The sequence below is a fragment of the Oryza sativa genome, chromosome 6 (genome assembly GCF_034140825.1).
Source record: "Oryza sativa Japonica Group chromosome 6, ASM3414082v1".
Lineage (NCBI taxonomy): Eukaryota > Viridiplantae > Streptophyta > Magnoliopsida > Poales > Poaceae > Oryza > Oryza sativa.
Window position 1 is genome coordinate 17,975,956 of NC_089040.1, and position 18,437 is coordinate 17,994,392.

The 18,437-nt window shown below is 45.4% G+C and overlaps 2 protein-coding genes across 4 annotated transcripts; one reads left to right on the forward strand and one right to left on the reverse strand.

Annotated features, from left to right (window-relative positions):
* Nucleotides 1-3,278: 3,278 nt before the first annotated feature.
* LOC4341088 (phosphate transporter PHO1-3-like) lies at nucleotides 3,279-8,199 on the forward strand. Its single transcript, NM_001423992.1, has 14 exons — nucleotides 3,279-3,659; nucleotides 4,037-4,394; nucleotides 4,981-5,434; nucleotides 5,504-5,552; nucleotides 5,646-5,717; nucleotides 5,813-5,942; nucleotides 6,023-6,143; nucleotides 6,235-6,484; nucleotides 6,575-6,679; nucleotides 6,775-6,819; nucleotides 6,974-7,126; nucleotides 7,213-7,491; nucleotides 7,586-7,722; nucleotides 7,798-8,199. The coding sequence occupies exons 1-14, from the start codon at nucleotides 3,318-3,320 to the stop codon at nucleotides 7,883-7,885; spliced, it is 2,583 nt and encodes an 860-aa protein (NP_001410921.1). The 5' UTR covers nucleotides 3,279-3,317; the 3' UTR covers nucleotides 7,886-8,199.
* On the reverse strand, nucleotides 3,951-17,671 carry LOC4341090 (pentatricopeptide repeat-containing protein At4g13650). 3 transcript variants are annotated; one of them, XR_010742066.1, is made up of 9 exons: nucleotides 14,777-14,918; nucleotides 14,137-14,310; nucleotides 13,564-13,734; nucleotides 8,575-8,683; nucleotides 7,563-7,716; nucleotides 5,676-5,739; nucleotides 5,433-5,588; nucleotides 5,039-5,336; nucleotides 3,951-4,450 (listed from the first exon to the last, which is right to left on the reverse strand). XR_010742066.1 is itself a non-coding variant. In XM_066311684.1 (4 exons), the coding sequence occupies exon 1, from the start codon at nucleotides 17,457-17,459 to the stop codon at nucleotides 15,444-15,446; it is 2,016 nt and encodes a 671-aa protein (XP_066167781.1). In that variant the 5' UTR covers nucleotides 17,460-17,671; the 3' UTR covers nucleotides 13,702-13,734; nucleotides 14,137-14,310; nucleotides 14,777-15,082; nucleotides 15,311-15,443. The 3 variants fall into 3 exon arrangements, 1 of the variants encoding a protein (XP_066167781.1); XR_010742067.1 differs by lacking the exon at nucleotides 14,777-14,918 and having other exon boundaries at nucleotides 13,649-13,734; nucleotides 14,137-14,281; XM_066311684.1 differs by lacking the exons at nucleotides 3,951-4,450; nucleotides 5,039-5,336; nucleotides 5,433-5,588; ... (1 more) ...; nucleotides 7,563-7,716; nucleotides 8,575-8,683 and adding an exon at nucleotides 15,311-17,671 and having other exon boundaries at nucleotides 13,702-13,734; nucleotides 14,777-15,082.
* Nucleotides 17,672-18,437: the final 766 nt, after the last annotated feature.

The following is an 18,437-nucleotide window of genomic DNA, read 5'->3' on the forward strand; positions in this document are numbered from 1 at the left end:
AAGCATGTTGTCACATCATATTTGTACTTATGTAAATAAGAGAGGAGAGGAGAGAGAAAAAGCATGCTGCAGATTTGTAGCCAGCTACAATACGAGCTCCAATAAACCATATGAGAGAGAAATATGGAGAATACATTAATGGTGTAGTATATATCTATATTTAACTAGTATATTATTAGTAGACTATTAATTAATAAGTTAGTTATAGATGATGTGTTAATTTTTTAAGTTAGTAGTTAGCTATATTATTAAACTTGGTCTAATAGGCAGTGGATCCGCCACTGCTCGAAGAAAAAAAAACATGGTACAATTTATTGTAACTTTTTTATTTTTTTTCTGTGCCATGATTCTGTAGCTGAATATTGGCAGGTACTGTTCACAGGTACATCTGAAACTATACACATGATATTTAAGAAACAGTGGATACACACATCCTAGTCTATCTATCTTCTATCTATCTATTATATACTAAAAGTCCATTAAACTTCCTACAAGCGCTCTCAAGCCGCCACGTGGCATTTCTACAAACGCTCCTAAACCGCCACGTAGCAATGTCTAATCTCACTGTCGATTTTCAATTAAATCGGTGGACCCGAAAATTTGGACCATTAGATTAGATTAAATCTATTTTATTTAAAAAGAAACTAATACCTTACCGTTGGCCGAAAAAAAAGTAAGAATTCCATAAGTACGTACGTACGGCTTAAAACAATAAAACTAAAATACTGTTCATCGGTTCCGGTTCGCTGGGAAAATAACTATAAGTACGTAAGATCAGGAAAGAGCAATCGAGCTTATGCTGCTCACCTACGAGGCTACGATTCGTCAGGAAGGAAAAAACCATGCCAGCTTATCTACGATGAAAAAATTTAAAGCAACGTGTAAACAAATAAAGCCAAAAAATAAACGTACTTAGTACCATCGAAATAAATCGAAAATAGAAACATATGTAGTTACTAGAAAAAGCTCGTGCGTTAAAGCTATTTTAATTTTATTATTAGTGTACGGTTTAGCTAGAGTGAAATTGACTAGGGGAATTCGCTTGGATATTCTTTTTACAAAATCACGAGCTACAATTATGGGACTGATCGTCTCAAATTAGCATGCAAGTTTTTTAAAGTGATTTCTTATATGACTCCCGTATTTGTAAAAACAAACAAAATTAAAAACCGACTCAAACACGGACCTGTATTTCTAAAAAGCGATTGAACTTAAAAACTGACTCAAACACAGATGACGTATCAAAGCACCGGCAAAAACATATTCAATCTATCTATCTATTATATACTAAAAGTCTATTAAACTTCCTACAAACGCTCTCAAACCGCCACGTGGGACTCCTACGGATGTTCCGATATCGCCACACGGCAATCTAATAAATTGGTAGATCCATTATTTCTAACTATTAGATTTACGTTTAAAAGAAAAAAAAAGACCCCATTACCCACCTCCCTCTTCTCTTCCCGCACCAGCCCGTCTTTCAAATTGGTGGACCCATTATTTCTAACTATTAGATTTATCTTTAAAAGAAAAAAAAGACCCCATAACCCACCTCCCTCTTCTCTTCCCGCACCAGCCCATCTTTCCTATATGTACATACATATGTACATTCCTCCTCCCTCCCCTCCTATCTATTCTCCCCTTCTTTCTTTTCTTTAGTTATTAAAATTCTAAAAATTAATAAACTTTAAATAAAAATAATTTACCAAAAAAATTTAGTCATGACTTTTAAATAGATAGAAATCTATTTCTTCCGTATTACTGTTTCCGCTAAATAAATTAGATCTACGATGTAAAAAATAAAAAATAAATAAAATGTGAGTAACATAAAAAAAATATATCCCGACCTTTTGCCATGCCATCCCAACGATTAAAAGGTCTATGAAGAAAATAGATGATATAGATCATATCATCATATATCACTTAAAAAAGATAATTATATTATAACCGTAATATCACAAAATAAAATAATTTAACTCTAATAGTCCCTCCAAAAATACCTCCTTTATAATGTTATCTTTTTATGAAACAAAATAATGTTAATTAAATCTATCATGAAAGTTATTTTGACATTATTATATGTTTAATATTCAAAGCAATCTACGGTATCGCAAAATAAAATATTTTAATTGTGATTAGCATTCAGAAAAAAATATTATCATCATTCTAAAATATCAATATCAATATGTCCAAACAATCTTAATAAATCTGTCAGAAAAAAAAAGACTATGATACCCCTTATTAATTAAAAAGTACGTAGATGGTGAGAAGGTGGTTAGAGTAAGATTGGGTAAACAATAAATGTTAGTTGTTTGGATAGGACAAGTAGTACTACTCTAAAATCCCTTATATTTTGAAACAAAATTTAACTTTCTCAGATTTACGTGACGGGGTATAAATCTATCTTTAATTAGATGACATAGTTCTATTAGCTATATGCTTAATAGAAAATCTTAAATAAATTTATCCTAAAATCCACAAATACATAGAAAGCATAAACGCAATTATTACTTAAAGTTTAGAAATACCCATAGTACAAAATATATATAGTTTCATAGAAATCAACTTCATGGTGGAGACACAATATTTTCTCATAAATTCAAAGTTGCATGCTTTCACACAATTTTAGTTTACAATCTTTTATGCTGCAATGGTAATTAGAAGAATATCGATCATAACCAACATTTAAAGCAATCCCAAATAAATTCGAATAGAGTAGAAATGATATTTCAATAAAAAATCACCTACACATGAACATTTGTAATAAAATTTCAAACAATTTAACAAAATGCCCGCGCATGTGCGCGGGCTACCTTCCTAGTTTCCATAATTGTCACAGCCTAACAGAGGCTTATGTTAATCCCATTATGTATAACTAAGTCATATAAAATTAATTCAATTTTATGTTAATCCCTTAACTCTTGACAGCACCGACCATACGTGTACACAACCCATCCATCATCCTATAAGTGACAGCCCTCCCCTTCCCCATCTCCACTGGGGAGAGGCTAGCTAGGGGAATCCATGCACCAACTTTACATTTCCAAGTGGTGAATTTGGTGACCAGATCGACGAGAGTTGACAGGAGGAGGTGAGAGCTTAGCCAACAAGCCCCAGAATCCCTTCAATTCAATTCCTTCCCCCATCTTGTCGACAAGAACCTGAAGAATATAATGTGCTACTAGCTTCATCACTGATCTAGCTAGATTATTCCCAGCAGCTATTCCAAAATTCCATCCATCTCCAGAGCTCCAATGGATACCACCACTGCAACAGCCATATGCTGCTCGCATCCACGTATAAGTACACCTCTCCCCATGGCCACCATTGAGACACACTACCACTGCTACTCTCTCCATCAGTCCACAAAGAGGAAGGTGGAGGAAGAAGACCTGCAAGGTGAGAGGAGGCCAATGGTGAAGTTCTCCAAGCAGTTCGAGGGCCAGCTTGTGCCCGAATGGAAGGACGCCTTCGTGGACTACTGGCAGCTCAAGAAGGACATCAAGAGGCTGCAGGCTGCGGAGGCGGAGGCGGCCGGGGTGGCGGCGACGACGCCGCTGTCGCAGTGCCAGGCGCCGGTGGCGGCGGCTCACTGGGTCATGAGGCTGCCGTTCTTGCACCCCCATGGACACCACCACAAGGAGCATGGTGCCATCCAGGCATGCAACCACTGCATTTTTATATTAATTTGTGCAAATTACTCCCTCTAGTGAAAAAATATTTAACATTTCGTCCAAGATTTTTGATCAAACTGCTATAGAAACTTGACTCTTGTTTTACATTATAATAAGTTTATGAAATCTAATAAGCTATGATATTAATATAGCACCTTTTTAGACAAATCTACATATACCCCTTTTTTTTCATTTTCAAACTAATCATAAGAATTTGAGAGATTATTGTTGATTAAAGTTTTGAAAGTTTAATCCTATCCTAAACATCAAGGGAAATTTTCAGCAATTTTCATGGTTACGGGTGTTCGTAAAAGTAATAACTGTATCTGTTCTGCTGTTGGCACGTGTGCAATGCAATGCAGGTGCATAGGAAGCTGGCCAGCGGCGGAGGCGGCGGCGGCGGCGCGGTGGCCGGAGAGGTGTACGAAACGGAGCTCGTGGACGGCGGCGCCGGGTTCGCGGACGGCGAGGCGGCGAGGGCCTTCTTCGCGAGGCTGGACGAGCAGCTCAACAAGGTGAACCGCTTCTACGAGCGGAAGGAGGCCGAGTTCGTGGAGCGCGGCGAGTCGCTCCGCCGCCAGCTGCAGATCCTCGCCGAGCTCCGGGCCGCCGTCGTCGCCGAGCAGCAGCGCGACGGGCGCCGCCGCCGATGCGGCAACGGCGGCGACTCCTCGCCGCCGGACACGGAGGATCCCTCCGTCTCCTGCTCCATCCTCCACGGTACGTGCGTACATACTCTCCAGTCTCCATCTCTCTTCTGCTAACACCTGCACGTACTGTGTCATCAAATACGTCACATTAGAATAGTCAAAGTGCACATTAATTAGTTTTTGATGTGTAAATGAACATGATTGAAATGATGGTAATTTTTTGGGACAGATAAGATATAAGTTTGGTGGTGTAGCATTTCGATTAGTACATTGATATTGTTGTTGCCATTCATGCCAGCTGAGAATAGATTTTGATTAGGCAGGCTGACATATACGTATACCCAACACACCCATAGTCTCATATAGATGTATCCTACATATATACACCTATAGCAGAAAGAATCCTGCAAGTGACCATCTTCTTTTTCTCTGAATACAAATAGTTGCATACGCACCAATCAGAAATAATCCATGAATGAACCTATAAAAAAGACGTGCTGAAACGCGCATACAGTTGCTAAAGAAACACGCTTTTGTATTGTTTGGGTCGGATGTGTTCTCTAATCTAAACCATCCCTCTGAATTTAGTAACAACATACAAATTGAAGTAGACTGAACTTATCATTATTCATGACACATCCTCTAAAAAATCACAGGAGATCAGTCCCTCAGAGGCACTTCTGAGCAAGAACAGGAAGGCCAGGAAAAGCTCACCAAAGACATGATTGCAAGGAGCCCTGACGAAGGAGACGATGATCAGCTCACCATCCCTCAAGAATTGGGCGATTCAGGGAGGCTTGGCAGGCCAAGAGAAGAAGCCGCCAACACCAGGCCGAGGACGACGCTCCCAGGAGGCAGGGCGGTCACCTGCCAAGGCAGAAGCGTCAGGATCAACATCCCGGTGACCACGCCGACGAGGACCGTCACCGCCATCCGTGAGCTTCTGTTCGACGACATGCTAAGCCAGTCGAGGAGGAGCGGTAGCGCCAACGGTACAAAATGCGGCGACAAGCTGAGCATCAACAAGAGGAAGGTGCATCAGGCAGAGAAGATGATAAGGGGTGCCCTGATTGAGCTGTACAAGGGATTGGGGTATCTCAAGACATACCGGTAAGTGTAACTGACATGTAATGCTTGGCTTGGTTTTATGCGCGTACTGACAAGACAATCTTGCTGCAGGAGCTTAAACATGATGGCGTTTGTGAAGATTTTGAAGAAATTTGACAAGGTTCCTGCCAATTCCTCTTCCTTCTGATTCCATGACCTGAAATTTATCACGTATTAGAATTTCTGAAAGAACATGAATATCTTCTCATTTCAGGTTACAGCAAAGGAAGCTCAGTCAATATACCTTAAAGTAGTGGAGAGCTCCTACTTCAATGTCTCTGACAAGGTATTTTCCAATCATGCAGAACCTAAAGAAACTCTGAATCAGTTAATTCTATTAACACAGCAAAGATCATGATTTAAAATTCTTTATTTGAACAGGTAATTAGGCTAATGGACGATGTGGATGAGCTGTTTGTGAGGCATTTTGCAGAAGGTGACAAACGGAAAGCAATGAAGTATCTTAAGCCAAATCAGAGGGAAGAATCACACACCACAACATTTTTCATAGGTAATAATTCTTAATAATCTTTGCATTAACTCATCAGCCCAAATTTAAGATTATTTATGCACACGCTTGTCAATTTCCAGGGCTATTCACTGGTGGCTTTGCAGCATTATTCATTGGTTATTGTATCATGGCACACATTGCTGGGATGTACACCCAGCAGTCAAACAAGGTCTACATGGCAACATCATATCCTGTCCTGAGGTCAGCTAAAAAATGCAACTCAACTGCTACAGCACACCTGAAAAAAAACGAAAAATTGCTCTAATTCTGATTAAATGATCTCAAACTGCAGCATGTTCAGCCTCTTCTTTCTGCATCTCTTCCTCTACGGATGCAACATCTTCATGTGGAGAAAGACACGCATAAACTACACATTCATATTTGAATTCACGCCTACCAAAGAGCTGAAGTATCGTGATGTGTTCCTGATTTGCACTACTTCCATGACAATTGTCATTGGTGTTATGTTTGCACACCTGACACTCATTGTCAAAGGGTATTCGTCATGTGCAGTCCAAGCAATACCAGGAGCTCTACTTCTGGTATGCAGTGTTGAACATTCCAAGTGTAAAATTATATGCTTACATTTGAAAGATATTAAACATTTATGAGGTTGGTGCCCATCTATTCAGGTTTTCTTGCTAATATTGGTCTGCCCTTTCAACATACTCTACCGATCATGTCGTTACCACTTCCTAACAGTGATCAGAAACATCATTCTAACCCCTTTCTACAAGGTATTTTTATTATAGTTGAAGAGAAGTAGCTTATCGATGATGTTCTATCAAATTCCACATCCAAAACAAATTGCTAAATATTTGTACGTCTGTAGGTTGTCATGGTTGATTTCTTCATGGCTGATCAGCTTTGCAGCCAGGTAATTACTTAACAGAAGCCACACCTAGGCCTTTACTTGCTCAGCAGAGCACATTTTCAGCATGACGAAAGTGGTTTTGTCACCGTAAGTGTCTGTTTGAGTGATGATTCTGTACAGAAAAAAGACTAATAAAACAATGACTCCTGGAAACTAGGTACCACTGCTTAGGAGCCTAGAGTATCTGGCGTGCTATTACATAACCAGCAGCTACAAGACACAAGACTATGGCTACTGCACCAGAGTGAAGCACTTTAGAGATTTGGCTTATGCAGTATCCTTCCTACCTTACTACTGGAGGGCCATGCAGGTATATAATTCAAATCATACACTGCAACGTCCCTTCTTCAGACAGTATGAAGATTTCATATCTTTTGTTTTGTAATGGTTGGGCAGTGCGCAAGGAGATGGTTTGACGAGGGGGACATAAATCACATTGTCAACCTTGGGAAGTATGTGTCAGCAATGCTTGCTGCTGGAACAAAAGTGGCATACGAGAATGATAACAGTGCTGGATGGCTGTCACTTGTTGTCATTGTGTCGAGTCTCGCCACTATCTACCAACTATACTGGGACTTTGTCAAGGATTGGGGTCTTCTGCAGTTTAACTCCAAGAACCCTTGGCTCCGTAATGATCTGATACTCAAACAAAAGTACATCTATTTCCTTTCCATGGTATGTTCTCTTAAAAAACTAAGGTCCTGCATCAGTACTTTTAGAACAAAGATAGATTTCAGGATACTTACATTAGAATCCTTTTTTTTTTCAGGGTCTGAACCTTATCTTGAGGCTGGCATGGCTTCAGACCGTCATCCACCCTAACATCGGAAGCCTGGATTCCAGAGTAACTTTGTTCATCTTGGCAGCTCTTGAGGTGATTCGACGAGGCCACTGGAACTTCTACAGGTAAAAAACCATAGCTAATTAAGCTACAAAAGTGAACTTAAACCTAGATTGATACTAAGAAAACTTACATGTCAGGTTGGAAAACGAGCACCTAAACAATGCAGGGAAATTCAGAGCTGTGAAGGTTGTTCCACTTCCTTTTCATGAAGTGGAAGAGGACTAACAAAATAGGGCATCATCATCATCATTGCAGCAGATTCTAGGGATTCAGAACTCTAAGCAGTTCAGATGTAACACCAACTAATGTTAGAAAGCCTGCACTACCCTATTATGATTCAATTAAATTTTTTGGTGTGAGGAATAATGGGCATTTAACATGTTCAGTTTGGAGAAGATACAAGCAAAAGGCAAACACTATATAGATGTAGAATACAGGGGTTCCAATTAGTTTACCAAGATCGAATACTAATCTCGTGGAGTTGAAGCGAATTCACTTGTGGAAAAATCCAATCAATCACAATTGTTCTTTTGGCCACTACATCCATTTTGTAATTTGGCTTGCTGGAAATGTAATTTTATCTAGTTAATGGTTGGATGTTTGTTCATCCATAAAATTACCTCAAAAGAGATTAATGGTTGGTTCATTTACCACTTACCAGTTACTTACAAGAAAAAACTGCAACACACCATCCCAGTATTATCACATATTCTGAAAACAAATCCTGGTACTATGAATTGACAATGGTACAGAAATTTTGTGTTCCAGTCAGAAAGCCATATTGATGTTGAAAACCAACCCTCACTTAGTGCTATGACCCATTTACCCATTATGTATTCAAAAAAGACGAAAATATTGCAAATTAATTTAAGGAAAAATCATATGCAAGACAAGCTGGACAATCTAGTACTGACCTCCATTGTTCGTGGAAGCAGAAAGTACGGAAGACTTGATATTGCATTAGCTTTCACCAATGACCAAAAATTTATAGTATATTTCAAGTCATGAAAAAGTCAGCAAACTCTGCAAAAGGGAGAATGACTATATTGAAAACAATAGTGAGCACTCTGTATGTGGTTTACTACAATGTCAGCATTTATATACTCCCTCTGTTTCTAAATGTTTGACACCGTTGACTTTTTAGCACATGTTTGACCGTTCGTCTTATTCAAAAATTTTTGTGAAATATGAAAAACTATATGTATACATGAAAGTATATTTAACAATAAATCAAATGATAGGAAAAAATTAATAATTACTTAATTTTTTGAATAAGACGAATGATCAAACATGTTTAAAAAGTCAATGGTGTCAAATATTTAGAAACGGAGGAGTATATTGTCTCGCCTTCAAGCAAGAAAAACATTGCAAACATGTCCTGTCACCATACGGATTGTTACAGTCCAGTTCTTTTCACCAAATTATTTCCAAAGTATCTCACATAGCATGTTCAGCATGAACTCGTCCATGTAATAGGTAGAGTTCACACAATTAATTCCACTGTCTAGCTAAAACTATGAAGGCTGATTTTCCTGGTGAGCAGAAAAGAAGAATCGGCAGTAAATTATCAGTCATACATTGTTCCAGCTCGATTGCTATGTAGGAATAAGTCTTGGCTGGTTGGTCTTGGTCTTGTGGTGCTTTTTCTTGCTTTTTAGCTTTCTAGGACAGCATCTCTACTTTCAGTTTGGATGCTCTAGGACAGCTAGGACAGCAGTTTGTTGAGATGCTCTAGGACAGTTTGTTGGGATGCTCTAGGACAGCACCCTCTTGCCCTAGCATGGCTGCTACACGCAAGCATCGAGCTACCTCCAGTGGCACCGGCCGCAGCGGCTTTCCTCCACCTTGATGAGCCGAAGGTGCTCGTCTCCCTCTGCAACAGCTCCAGCAACGACAAGGCTGATGGGTGGTACCTCGACACCGGCGCCACCCATCACATGACTGGCCAGCGGGAGGTCTTCACCGAGCTTGACTCCAGCGTCCGAGGCTCCGTCAAGTTTGGGGATGCCTCCGGCGTGGAGATCAAGGGCGTCGGCTCCGTCACCTTCACCGCCAAGTCCGGTGAGCACAGGCTGCTCACCGGAGTCTACTACATCCCCGCGTTGAGAAACTCTATCATCAGCGTGGGACAGCTTGATGAGAACGGCTCACGCGTGTTGGTCGAGCACGGAGTCATGAGGATTTGGGATCGCCGCCGTCGCCTTCTTGCCAAGGTAACCAGAGGCACTAATCGACTATACATCCTCAGCGCGTAGGTCGCACAACCAGTATGCCTCGCCACTCGTCGGGACGATGAGGCGTGGCAGTGGCACGAGCGTTTCGGGCACCTCCACTTTGAGGCCCTGAAGCGGCTCAGTGCCAAGGAGATGGTGCGAGGCCTGCCGTGCCTTGACCACGTGGAGCAGCTCTGCGACGTCTGCGTCCTAACGAAGCAAAGGCGGCTCCCCTTTCCCAGCAGACGAGTTTCCGAGCCAAGGAGCGGCTCGAGCTCGTGCACGGGGACTTGTGTGGCCCAGTGACACCAGCCACACCAGGAGGACGACGTTACTTCCTGCTGCTCGTCGACGACCTCTCCCGCTACATGTGGGTGATGGTCCTCGGCAGCAAGGGAGAGGCTGCGGACGCCATCCGGCACGCGCAGGCTGCTGCAGAGGCGGAGTGCGGCCGCAAGCTGTGCGTGCTGCGCACCGACAACGGCGGCGAATTCACGGCGGCTGAATTCGCGTCGTACTGCGCTGATGAGGGCATTCAGCGCCACTACACCGCGCCGTATAGCCCGCAGCAGAACGGCGTCGTCGAGCGGCGCAACCAGACGGTTGTGGGGATGGCTCGGGCTCTCCTCAAGCAGAGGGGGATGCCGGCCATCTTCTGGGGAGAGGCGGTGGTGACGGCCGTCTACGTCCTCAACCGCTCGCCTACCAAGGCCCTCGATGGCAGGACACCGTATGAGGCTTGGCATGGGCGCAAGCCGGGGGCCTCCCACCTGCGGGTCTTCGGCTGCCTCGCGTTCGTCAAGGAGCTTGGCCACATCGACAAGCTTGACGACAGGAGCACCCCAGGGGTGTTCATCGGCTACGCGGAGGGCTCGAAGGCCTACCGCATCCTCGACCCGGAGACACAGCGTGTGCGCACAGCGCACGACGTAGTGTTCGACAAAGGGCGAGGGTGGGTATGGGACAAGGCGGTGGACGATGGTTCGACTCCGACGTACGACGACTTCACCGTCGAGTACGTCCACTTCGAGGGAGCTGGGGGAGTAGGCAGCTCTTCTTCACCTAGCGTGTCTACCCCAGTCCCCGAGCCTCCACCGACTCCGACACCAACACACTCTTGGGCCACGACTTCGACTACGACGAGCTCTTCACCGACACCACCACAGCCGGCGACCCCACGCCCTCCAGCACCAACAGCCACTCCTCCGAGCACGTCTACTCCGACGCCAGCTCGTGTTGAGCGCAGCCTGGTGGAGTTCGCTACTCCGCTCTCCCACGACAGGGAGCGCATCGACGCGTACCACAACGGCGAGCAGCTACGGTACAGTACGATGGAGGATCTTCTCGGCGACCAGCCGGTGCCGGGACTGGTGCCTTGCGACCTGGAGGCGCAGTTGCACCTTGCGTGCGACGACAGTGAGCCTCGGTCTTTCACAGAGGCCGAGAAACACGTGGCATGGTGTGCCGCGATGCAGTCGGAGATGGACGCGATTCAGGAGAACCACACCTGGGAGCTTGCTGACCTCCCTCGTGGTCACCGTGCGATCACCCTTTAAGTGGGTGTTCAAGCTGAAGAGGGATGAAGCCGGAGCCATCGTCAAGCACAAGGCTCGCTTGGTGGCACGCGGTTTCGTGCAGCAGGAGGGGATCGACTACGACGATGCCTTCGCTCCCGTGGCACGGATGGAGTCCGTGCGACTCCTTCTTGCGCTGGCTGCTCAGGAAGGCTGGGGCGTCCATCACATGGACGTCAAGTTGGCGTTTCTGAACGGCGACTTGAAGAAGGAGGTCTACGTGCACCAGCCGCCGGGATTTGTGATCCCCGGCAAGGAGGGCAAGGTGCTACGCCTGCACAAGGCCCTTTACGGCTTGCGGCAGGCACCGAGGGCGTGGAATGCCAAGTTGGATTCCACGCTCAAGGGGATGGGCTTCGAGCAAAGCCCGCACGAGGTGGCCATCTACCGGCGGGGCAATGGAGGAAATGCCTTGCTGGTGGGTGTCTACGTCGACGACTTGGTGATCACCGGCACCAAGGATGCGGAGGTCGCGGCGTTCAAGGAGGAGATGAAGGCCACCTTCCAGATGAGTGATCTGGGGCCTCTCTCTTTCTACTTGGGGATTGAGGTGCACCAGGACGACTCCGGGATCACGCTTCGACAGACCGCCTACGCCAAGCGCGTCGTTGAGCTGGCTGGGCTCACCGATTGCAACCCAACTCTCACTCCGATGGAGAGACTGAAGCTGAGCCGCGATAGCACGACGGAGGAAGTGGATGCTACACAGTACCGGCGTCTTGTGGGGAGCCTTCGCTACCTCACCCACACACGGCCGGACTTGGCCTTCTCCGTCGGCTACGTCAGTCGGTTCATGCAGCGACCGACAACGGAGCACCAGCAGGCTGTGAAGAGGATCATCCGCTACGTTGCGGGGACTCTCAACCACGGTCTCTACTACCCGAGGTGTCCTGGCAAGGCACACTTCATCGGGTACAGCGACAGCGACCACGCCGGCGACATCGACACCAGCAAGAGCACGAGCGGGATTCTCTTCTTCCTTGGCGAGTGCCTTGTTAGCTGGCAGTCAGTCAAGCAGCAGGTGGTGGCCCTGTCCAGCTGCGAGGCCGAGTACATGGCGGCCTCCGCCGCTTCGACCCAGGCGCACTGGCTTGCTCGACTGCTTAGTGATCTCCTCGGCAGAGATACTGGAGCGGTGAAGCTCAGGGTGGATAGCAAGTCCACTCTGGCCCTGGCAAAGAACCCCGTTTTTCACGAACGGAGCAAGCACATCCGGGTGAGGTACCACTTCATCCGAAGCTACTTGGAGGAAGGGAGCATCAAGGCGAGCTACATCAACACCAAGGACCAGCTTGCGGATTTGCTCACCAAGCCCCTTGGGAGGATCAAGTTCCTTGAGCTCTGCTCCCGGATCGGGATGGCTCAACTTTCCCACAAGACGGCGCACAAGACTTAGGGGGAGAATGTAGGAATAAGTCTTGGCTGGTTGGTCTTGGTCTTGTGGTGCTTTTTCTTGCTTTTTAGCTTTCTAGGACAGCATCTCTACTTTCAGTTTGGATGCTCTAGGACAGCTAGGACAGCAGTTTGTTGAGATGCTCTAGGACAGTTTGTTGGGATGCTCTAGAACAGCACCCTCTTGCCCTAGCATGGCTGCTACAAGCAGCTATAAATGTGTATCCAATCCTCTTTGGGAGGATATGGCTTTGTGTTTTGTGAATGAAGAAAACCAGAAAATTGCCCCATCTCGAGTGCCATCCTCTTCTCAATGAGAGTAACCATTGAAATTCTAACATGCTATGTATCAAATATAACACAAACTTGCATAATTGAGGTATAATCTTACTCTTGTAGTTCTTTCAAATAATAATTTCATATTTGTAGGTATGCACAAATGAACTAATAAATCTTCTTTCCCTTGTAGAAAAAGTTCCATGATATGCATTCTACGACTCATATAAAAGTGAAAAGATTTGCACTCTACAGTATCTCCAGTAGGAAGTTATACAACACCAAGGAAGCAAAAGAGATTTATAATCATCTGAAGCTGCAAAGCGATTCCCATCAAAAAAAAAAAAAAACCTGCAAAGCGATGGTTATGTCAACTCCAAGTTGGCAGATATCAGATTCTTCAGCAATTGATTTATATAGTAATAAATCAGTGATATGTTTTATTCACCTCCAGCGGAAGTAGTTCATACCATCTACCATGCCTGTCTCTAGAATGACACAATGAGCTCGTGTTAAACTTGCTTGAGTACTACCTGCTTGAGAGGTCCATCATCACCTCATCAGTTGGTCAATATTCACAGCCTAGGGCTAGTTGCTTCTCCATCCTTTACCAGTTGCTCTTCAATAAATAAACAAACGATTTTCAGTTGCTTCTCCATCATAATAAGACCCAAGGATTGATACATGTTGCTCTTCAATAAATAAACAAATGATTTTCCGTTCGTGCATGCAAGCTTTCACATTACCCCAAAACATGGTGTTTTGTGAAACAAACTTCAAGATCTGTGGTTTTGTGATACCCATGGACAAAACCTGAGGTTTTGCAGAATTTACTCAACTAAATACTAGTAACTAATTAGTCCAAACCCAAAAGGACCCAAAAGGGTAGGCCTTTCAATTCACACACACTTCATTTTGAAGACAGATTTATGTTGGTAAACATGTAACGTAAACAAATTAGAAGACCATTGGAAACCAAGATAGTTCAAGCTTTAACTGGAAAGAAGAAATTATTGATTACCCAATCCCCAACCATTCTCTAGTCTATGTTCAGATCATGAAATTTCACTGGCATTTTCTGGTAGTGTAACTTGCTGCATTTGCAAATTGCAAACATAGTCACAAGGCTTCAGGCATTCCTTCAGTGCATGAATGTACAGAGCACAGTCAACAGCAAGAATTATCTCTATCTGTCCTGCTTTCAGAGAAAAAAAGGTAGTCAAGCTGACGATCCGCATCAACGTATAATTATGAATCAACAAAGATCATCACAATATAAGAAATGCCAAATGGAAGTAACTATAAGAGCAAGTACAATAAACCTCTAAACACTAGCCCCAAGGAATGTAGGCTTAGATAATGATGTGGAGAAGAGAAGGGAGGAGAGGAGCCACCCCTCATGCAAGATGCAACCTCTACAAAAACTTTAAGGAAAGGGAGAGAAAGAGAGTAGATGATTGGGAGTAAGTGTATTGGGGCTAGTGTACTAGAGCTAGTGTATTGTGTATGTTAACTTTAAATTGGTGAGTACATGATGTAGACAAAATTGGAGGTAACCATCAACTCTACTGTTAAACTTGCTCTAAGAAAGAATTTCACAATAAAAAAAAATAGCAGATGGAATCCAAGTCCTGAGAAATAAGGGAAAATTGACTATTTACCACCCAATGTATATGCCTTTGCTCTTTTTCTATAGAGTAAAATGTCACCAAGTTTAGTCCTTCATTGGCATAATGTCACCACGGCCAACTTTTCTATTGTCTTCTCCCTCATTGGTTTTCTTCCTTATTACCTCAGCAGCAAGCAGGCCAACAGATCTCGTGGTGGTGGCAGATTGGACAAGGGCTTGGAGCTCATTCCAGCGCAACCTCTTCAGTCATGTTCTGCTGCTGCCATGAGTTTGCCCACGAGCATGCAAGCTCAATTGAGACTCCTCGTCTGCCCTGTCCCAATGTGGGGTAAAATGGCTGCCAGAGAAAACAAAGAGAAGATGAATAGGAAGATGGGGTGAAGAACTTGTGAATTGACAACTAAACTCGGTGGCATTATAATGACTATCTACTCGATGGCAAAAGAGCAAAGGCATGTAAACTAGGTGCAAACAGTTTATTTTCGCATGAAAAAATGAAGTAAAAATACATCACATGTTGTGTAAGGAACTATTGCCAGATAGACGGTAAAGCCTAAATACCAACCTCAACTCTATGGTCACTTTCAGATTGTGTAGAGTTAATGATTCTGTCTTGGAGATCAATATTACCCATAAAGTTTGGCGATGCATCTTAGTTCCCTCTCCACAGAAAAGGAAGCATCAGCACATCATCAGTCTTATGTTACTCCAACTTGTAATGCGTTAAATATATCATCTGAAAATCCTTGTGAATCAAGCTGACTACTTCCCACGTCCTTCCTCAATTGCTGGAAGTCTAATAAAGTTCGATTCCGGGCTTTTTCATCCCACATATCAATTGAAGCATGAATGCTGGATAATATAATATATGGTGAAGGATCCTCTGGTTTAATTTCCAGAATCTTCTTTGCTGCCATTCTTCCTAAATCCAAATTACCGTGAACCCTACATGAAGCTAGCAAAGCTTCCCACACCAGTTGGTCTGGTTGACAAGGCATGGCATCAATGAATTTCATCGCATCAGAAAATCTTCCAGCACGGGCAAATAGATCAACCATGCATGTGTAATGTTCCATCTTGGGCTCCAGATTGTACTTGGTCTTCATCTGTTTGAAGTATTCACAACCCTCTGCAACTAGGCCCATTCGGCTACAAGACGACAATAGTCCGACAAAAGTATAATCATCAGGACACACCATTTCTTCTTGCATCATATCAAATAGCTGAATGGCTGCCACCTCATTGCCATGCTGAGAAAAACTTGTGATTAACGCATTCCAAGAGATAATACCCCTATTCCTCATTGAATTAAAAATCTTCAATGCGACCTGAACAACTCCACACTTTGCATACATTGTTACAAGGGCATTCTCCACAGAGGTGTCATCATCAACCCCTAACTTAACCACCCTGGAGTGAATTTGCCATCCACAAGAAAGACTAGAAGTGGCAGAGCAGGCCCGTAACACACTTGTGATGCAAAATATTGATGATTCTAGCCCCTTTCGAACCATTTCCCTAAAGAAGAATAGTGCCTCCTGAGAAAGATCATTCTGCACATAGCAAGTTAATAAAGCTGTCCAGGATATTGTGTCCTTGTTTTCCAATGTATTAAATACAATCTCTGAACTTGCTATATCACCACATTTGCCATAAACAGTGACAATAGCATTCAGAAGTAATGTATCCAACCTAAAAAAATTCTTTAGAGCATAGCAATGAATCTCCTTGACCACTCTAAGTTGTCCTAGTGATGAACAAACCTGCAGCAGGCTAGTTATAGCTGACTGGTCAATAGGCATATGACCCATCAACATGTCCCGGAAAACTCGAACCGCCTCCATATTGCAGCCATTACGTGCATAGGCTGTAAGCAGCGAAGTCCTGGAGAACGCATCATGCCTTATCCGGCAAGCCAACCTAGTTATCTCATCCATTCCACCACATCTACCATACATTGCCAAAAGAGCAGTTCCTAACGCAGGATCTACCTCAGTCCCCATCTTCACCAAGCAGCCGTGAACCTGCTTTCCGCTGGGGAGCAACTCAGGCACATCAAACACCTTCAGGATGCAAGAAAACGTAGCATTTGTTGGCCAAACCTTCAAAACCAGCATCTTCTTGAATAGGACAATAGCTGTGTCACGGTACCCTGAATCCCCATGGTTGACGAGGCAAGCGATCATGCTTGTCCAGCTCAGAACGCTCCTCTGCGGCGTGAGCACAAACGCCCGCCATGACGAGCCCACGCGACCACACTTGGCGTACATGTCGACCAGCGTCCCCGCAACACTCTCGTCCTCGTCGACGCCAAGCTTGACCGCGGAAGCATGCACTTGCTCGCCCGCGACAGCGTCCTTGGCACGGGCACACCCGGCCACCAGCGCGGCGACCGTGAACGAGTTGGGTCGGTCGCGTTCCCCGCCGCGAAGCATGCCGGCGAACAGCGAGAGCGCATCCCCGAGGACGCCGAGGCGGGAGGAGGCCGCGATGAGGACGGACCAGGAGACGACGTTGCGGCGGGGCATTTCGTCGAACACGCCCCGCGCGTCCGCGAGGTGGCCGCGGGCCTGGTACGAGAGGAGGAGGTTGTTGCAGAGGTAGGTGGAGGCGAGGCAGCCGAGCTTGACTGCGGCGCCGTGGACGGCGCGCGGGTGCGAGTGGTGGTGCCCGCCGCTGCCGCGGAGGAGGAGGGCGGCGAGGTGGTCGTGCATCGTGGGTGCCTGGCATCGGCGGCACGTACTCCGCGCGCGCCCTCGGCTCAAGCCCGTCGAGGCCCCGTGTTCGGTAGGATTCCTAGCACGACTCCCCCCAGGCAATGCGGCGGGCTCAGGCGGCCGCCGCCGGTGCGCCGCCCAGCCACCACCGGAGGTTGGGAAGAAGAGGCATGGCTGGGCGCCTCGGCGGCGTCTCGGCCATTTAGGTTAGGCCTGCTTCGAAGGAGGGCCTGCGTGAGAAAGGGGTGATATCTGTGGGCCGTAAATGGGCCGGATCAGTAAGGGCAGCCCATGAGTTGGGCCGGAACTTTCGTCCCTGAACCGAAATATCAGATAGAACGGGTCATCAACTATTAAAATCGGTACAAATAAGATTTTAAAGTGGTTTAGATGGTTGTTTTAGCTAACGTGACGTCTACATGGCTGGCTTGACTTAGTCCTCGTCATACGTGGCAATGACGTGGCATTGAAAGCAAAATATAAAAATTTAAAATTAAAACAAAATATGAGTCCCACATGTCAATCAAACAAAAAATAAAAAAATAATAGGGCCCACGGGTCAGTGGGTCCCACCCTTCTCTCTCTATGGACGACGGTGTGTCGCTGCCTCCTCCTTCCCTCTCCCTTCACGAGCTTCCTTGCCGACCAGACTTCATCGTTTGCAATCTTTGTCAAGAAGGCCAGCCTCGCCGGACTCGACCGCACCATCATCGAGCGCAGCATCGCCATCATCAGCATCGTCTCGGCAAGCCGTTGGTCGCTCCACGACGGCAACTTCACCGTGCTAGTCGACCCGACCCTGACGACGAAAGACCTCGACACCACCAGCTCCTTCACCGACCGAACAATTCCCGCAGCTTCACCGTGCTCATCAACCCGACCACGACAGCGGAAAACCTCAATATCACGTCACCACCAGCTCTTTCACTGGCCCGCTCATCGGCACCCTCATCGCCCTCACTCTCAGGGACGTAC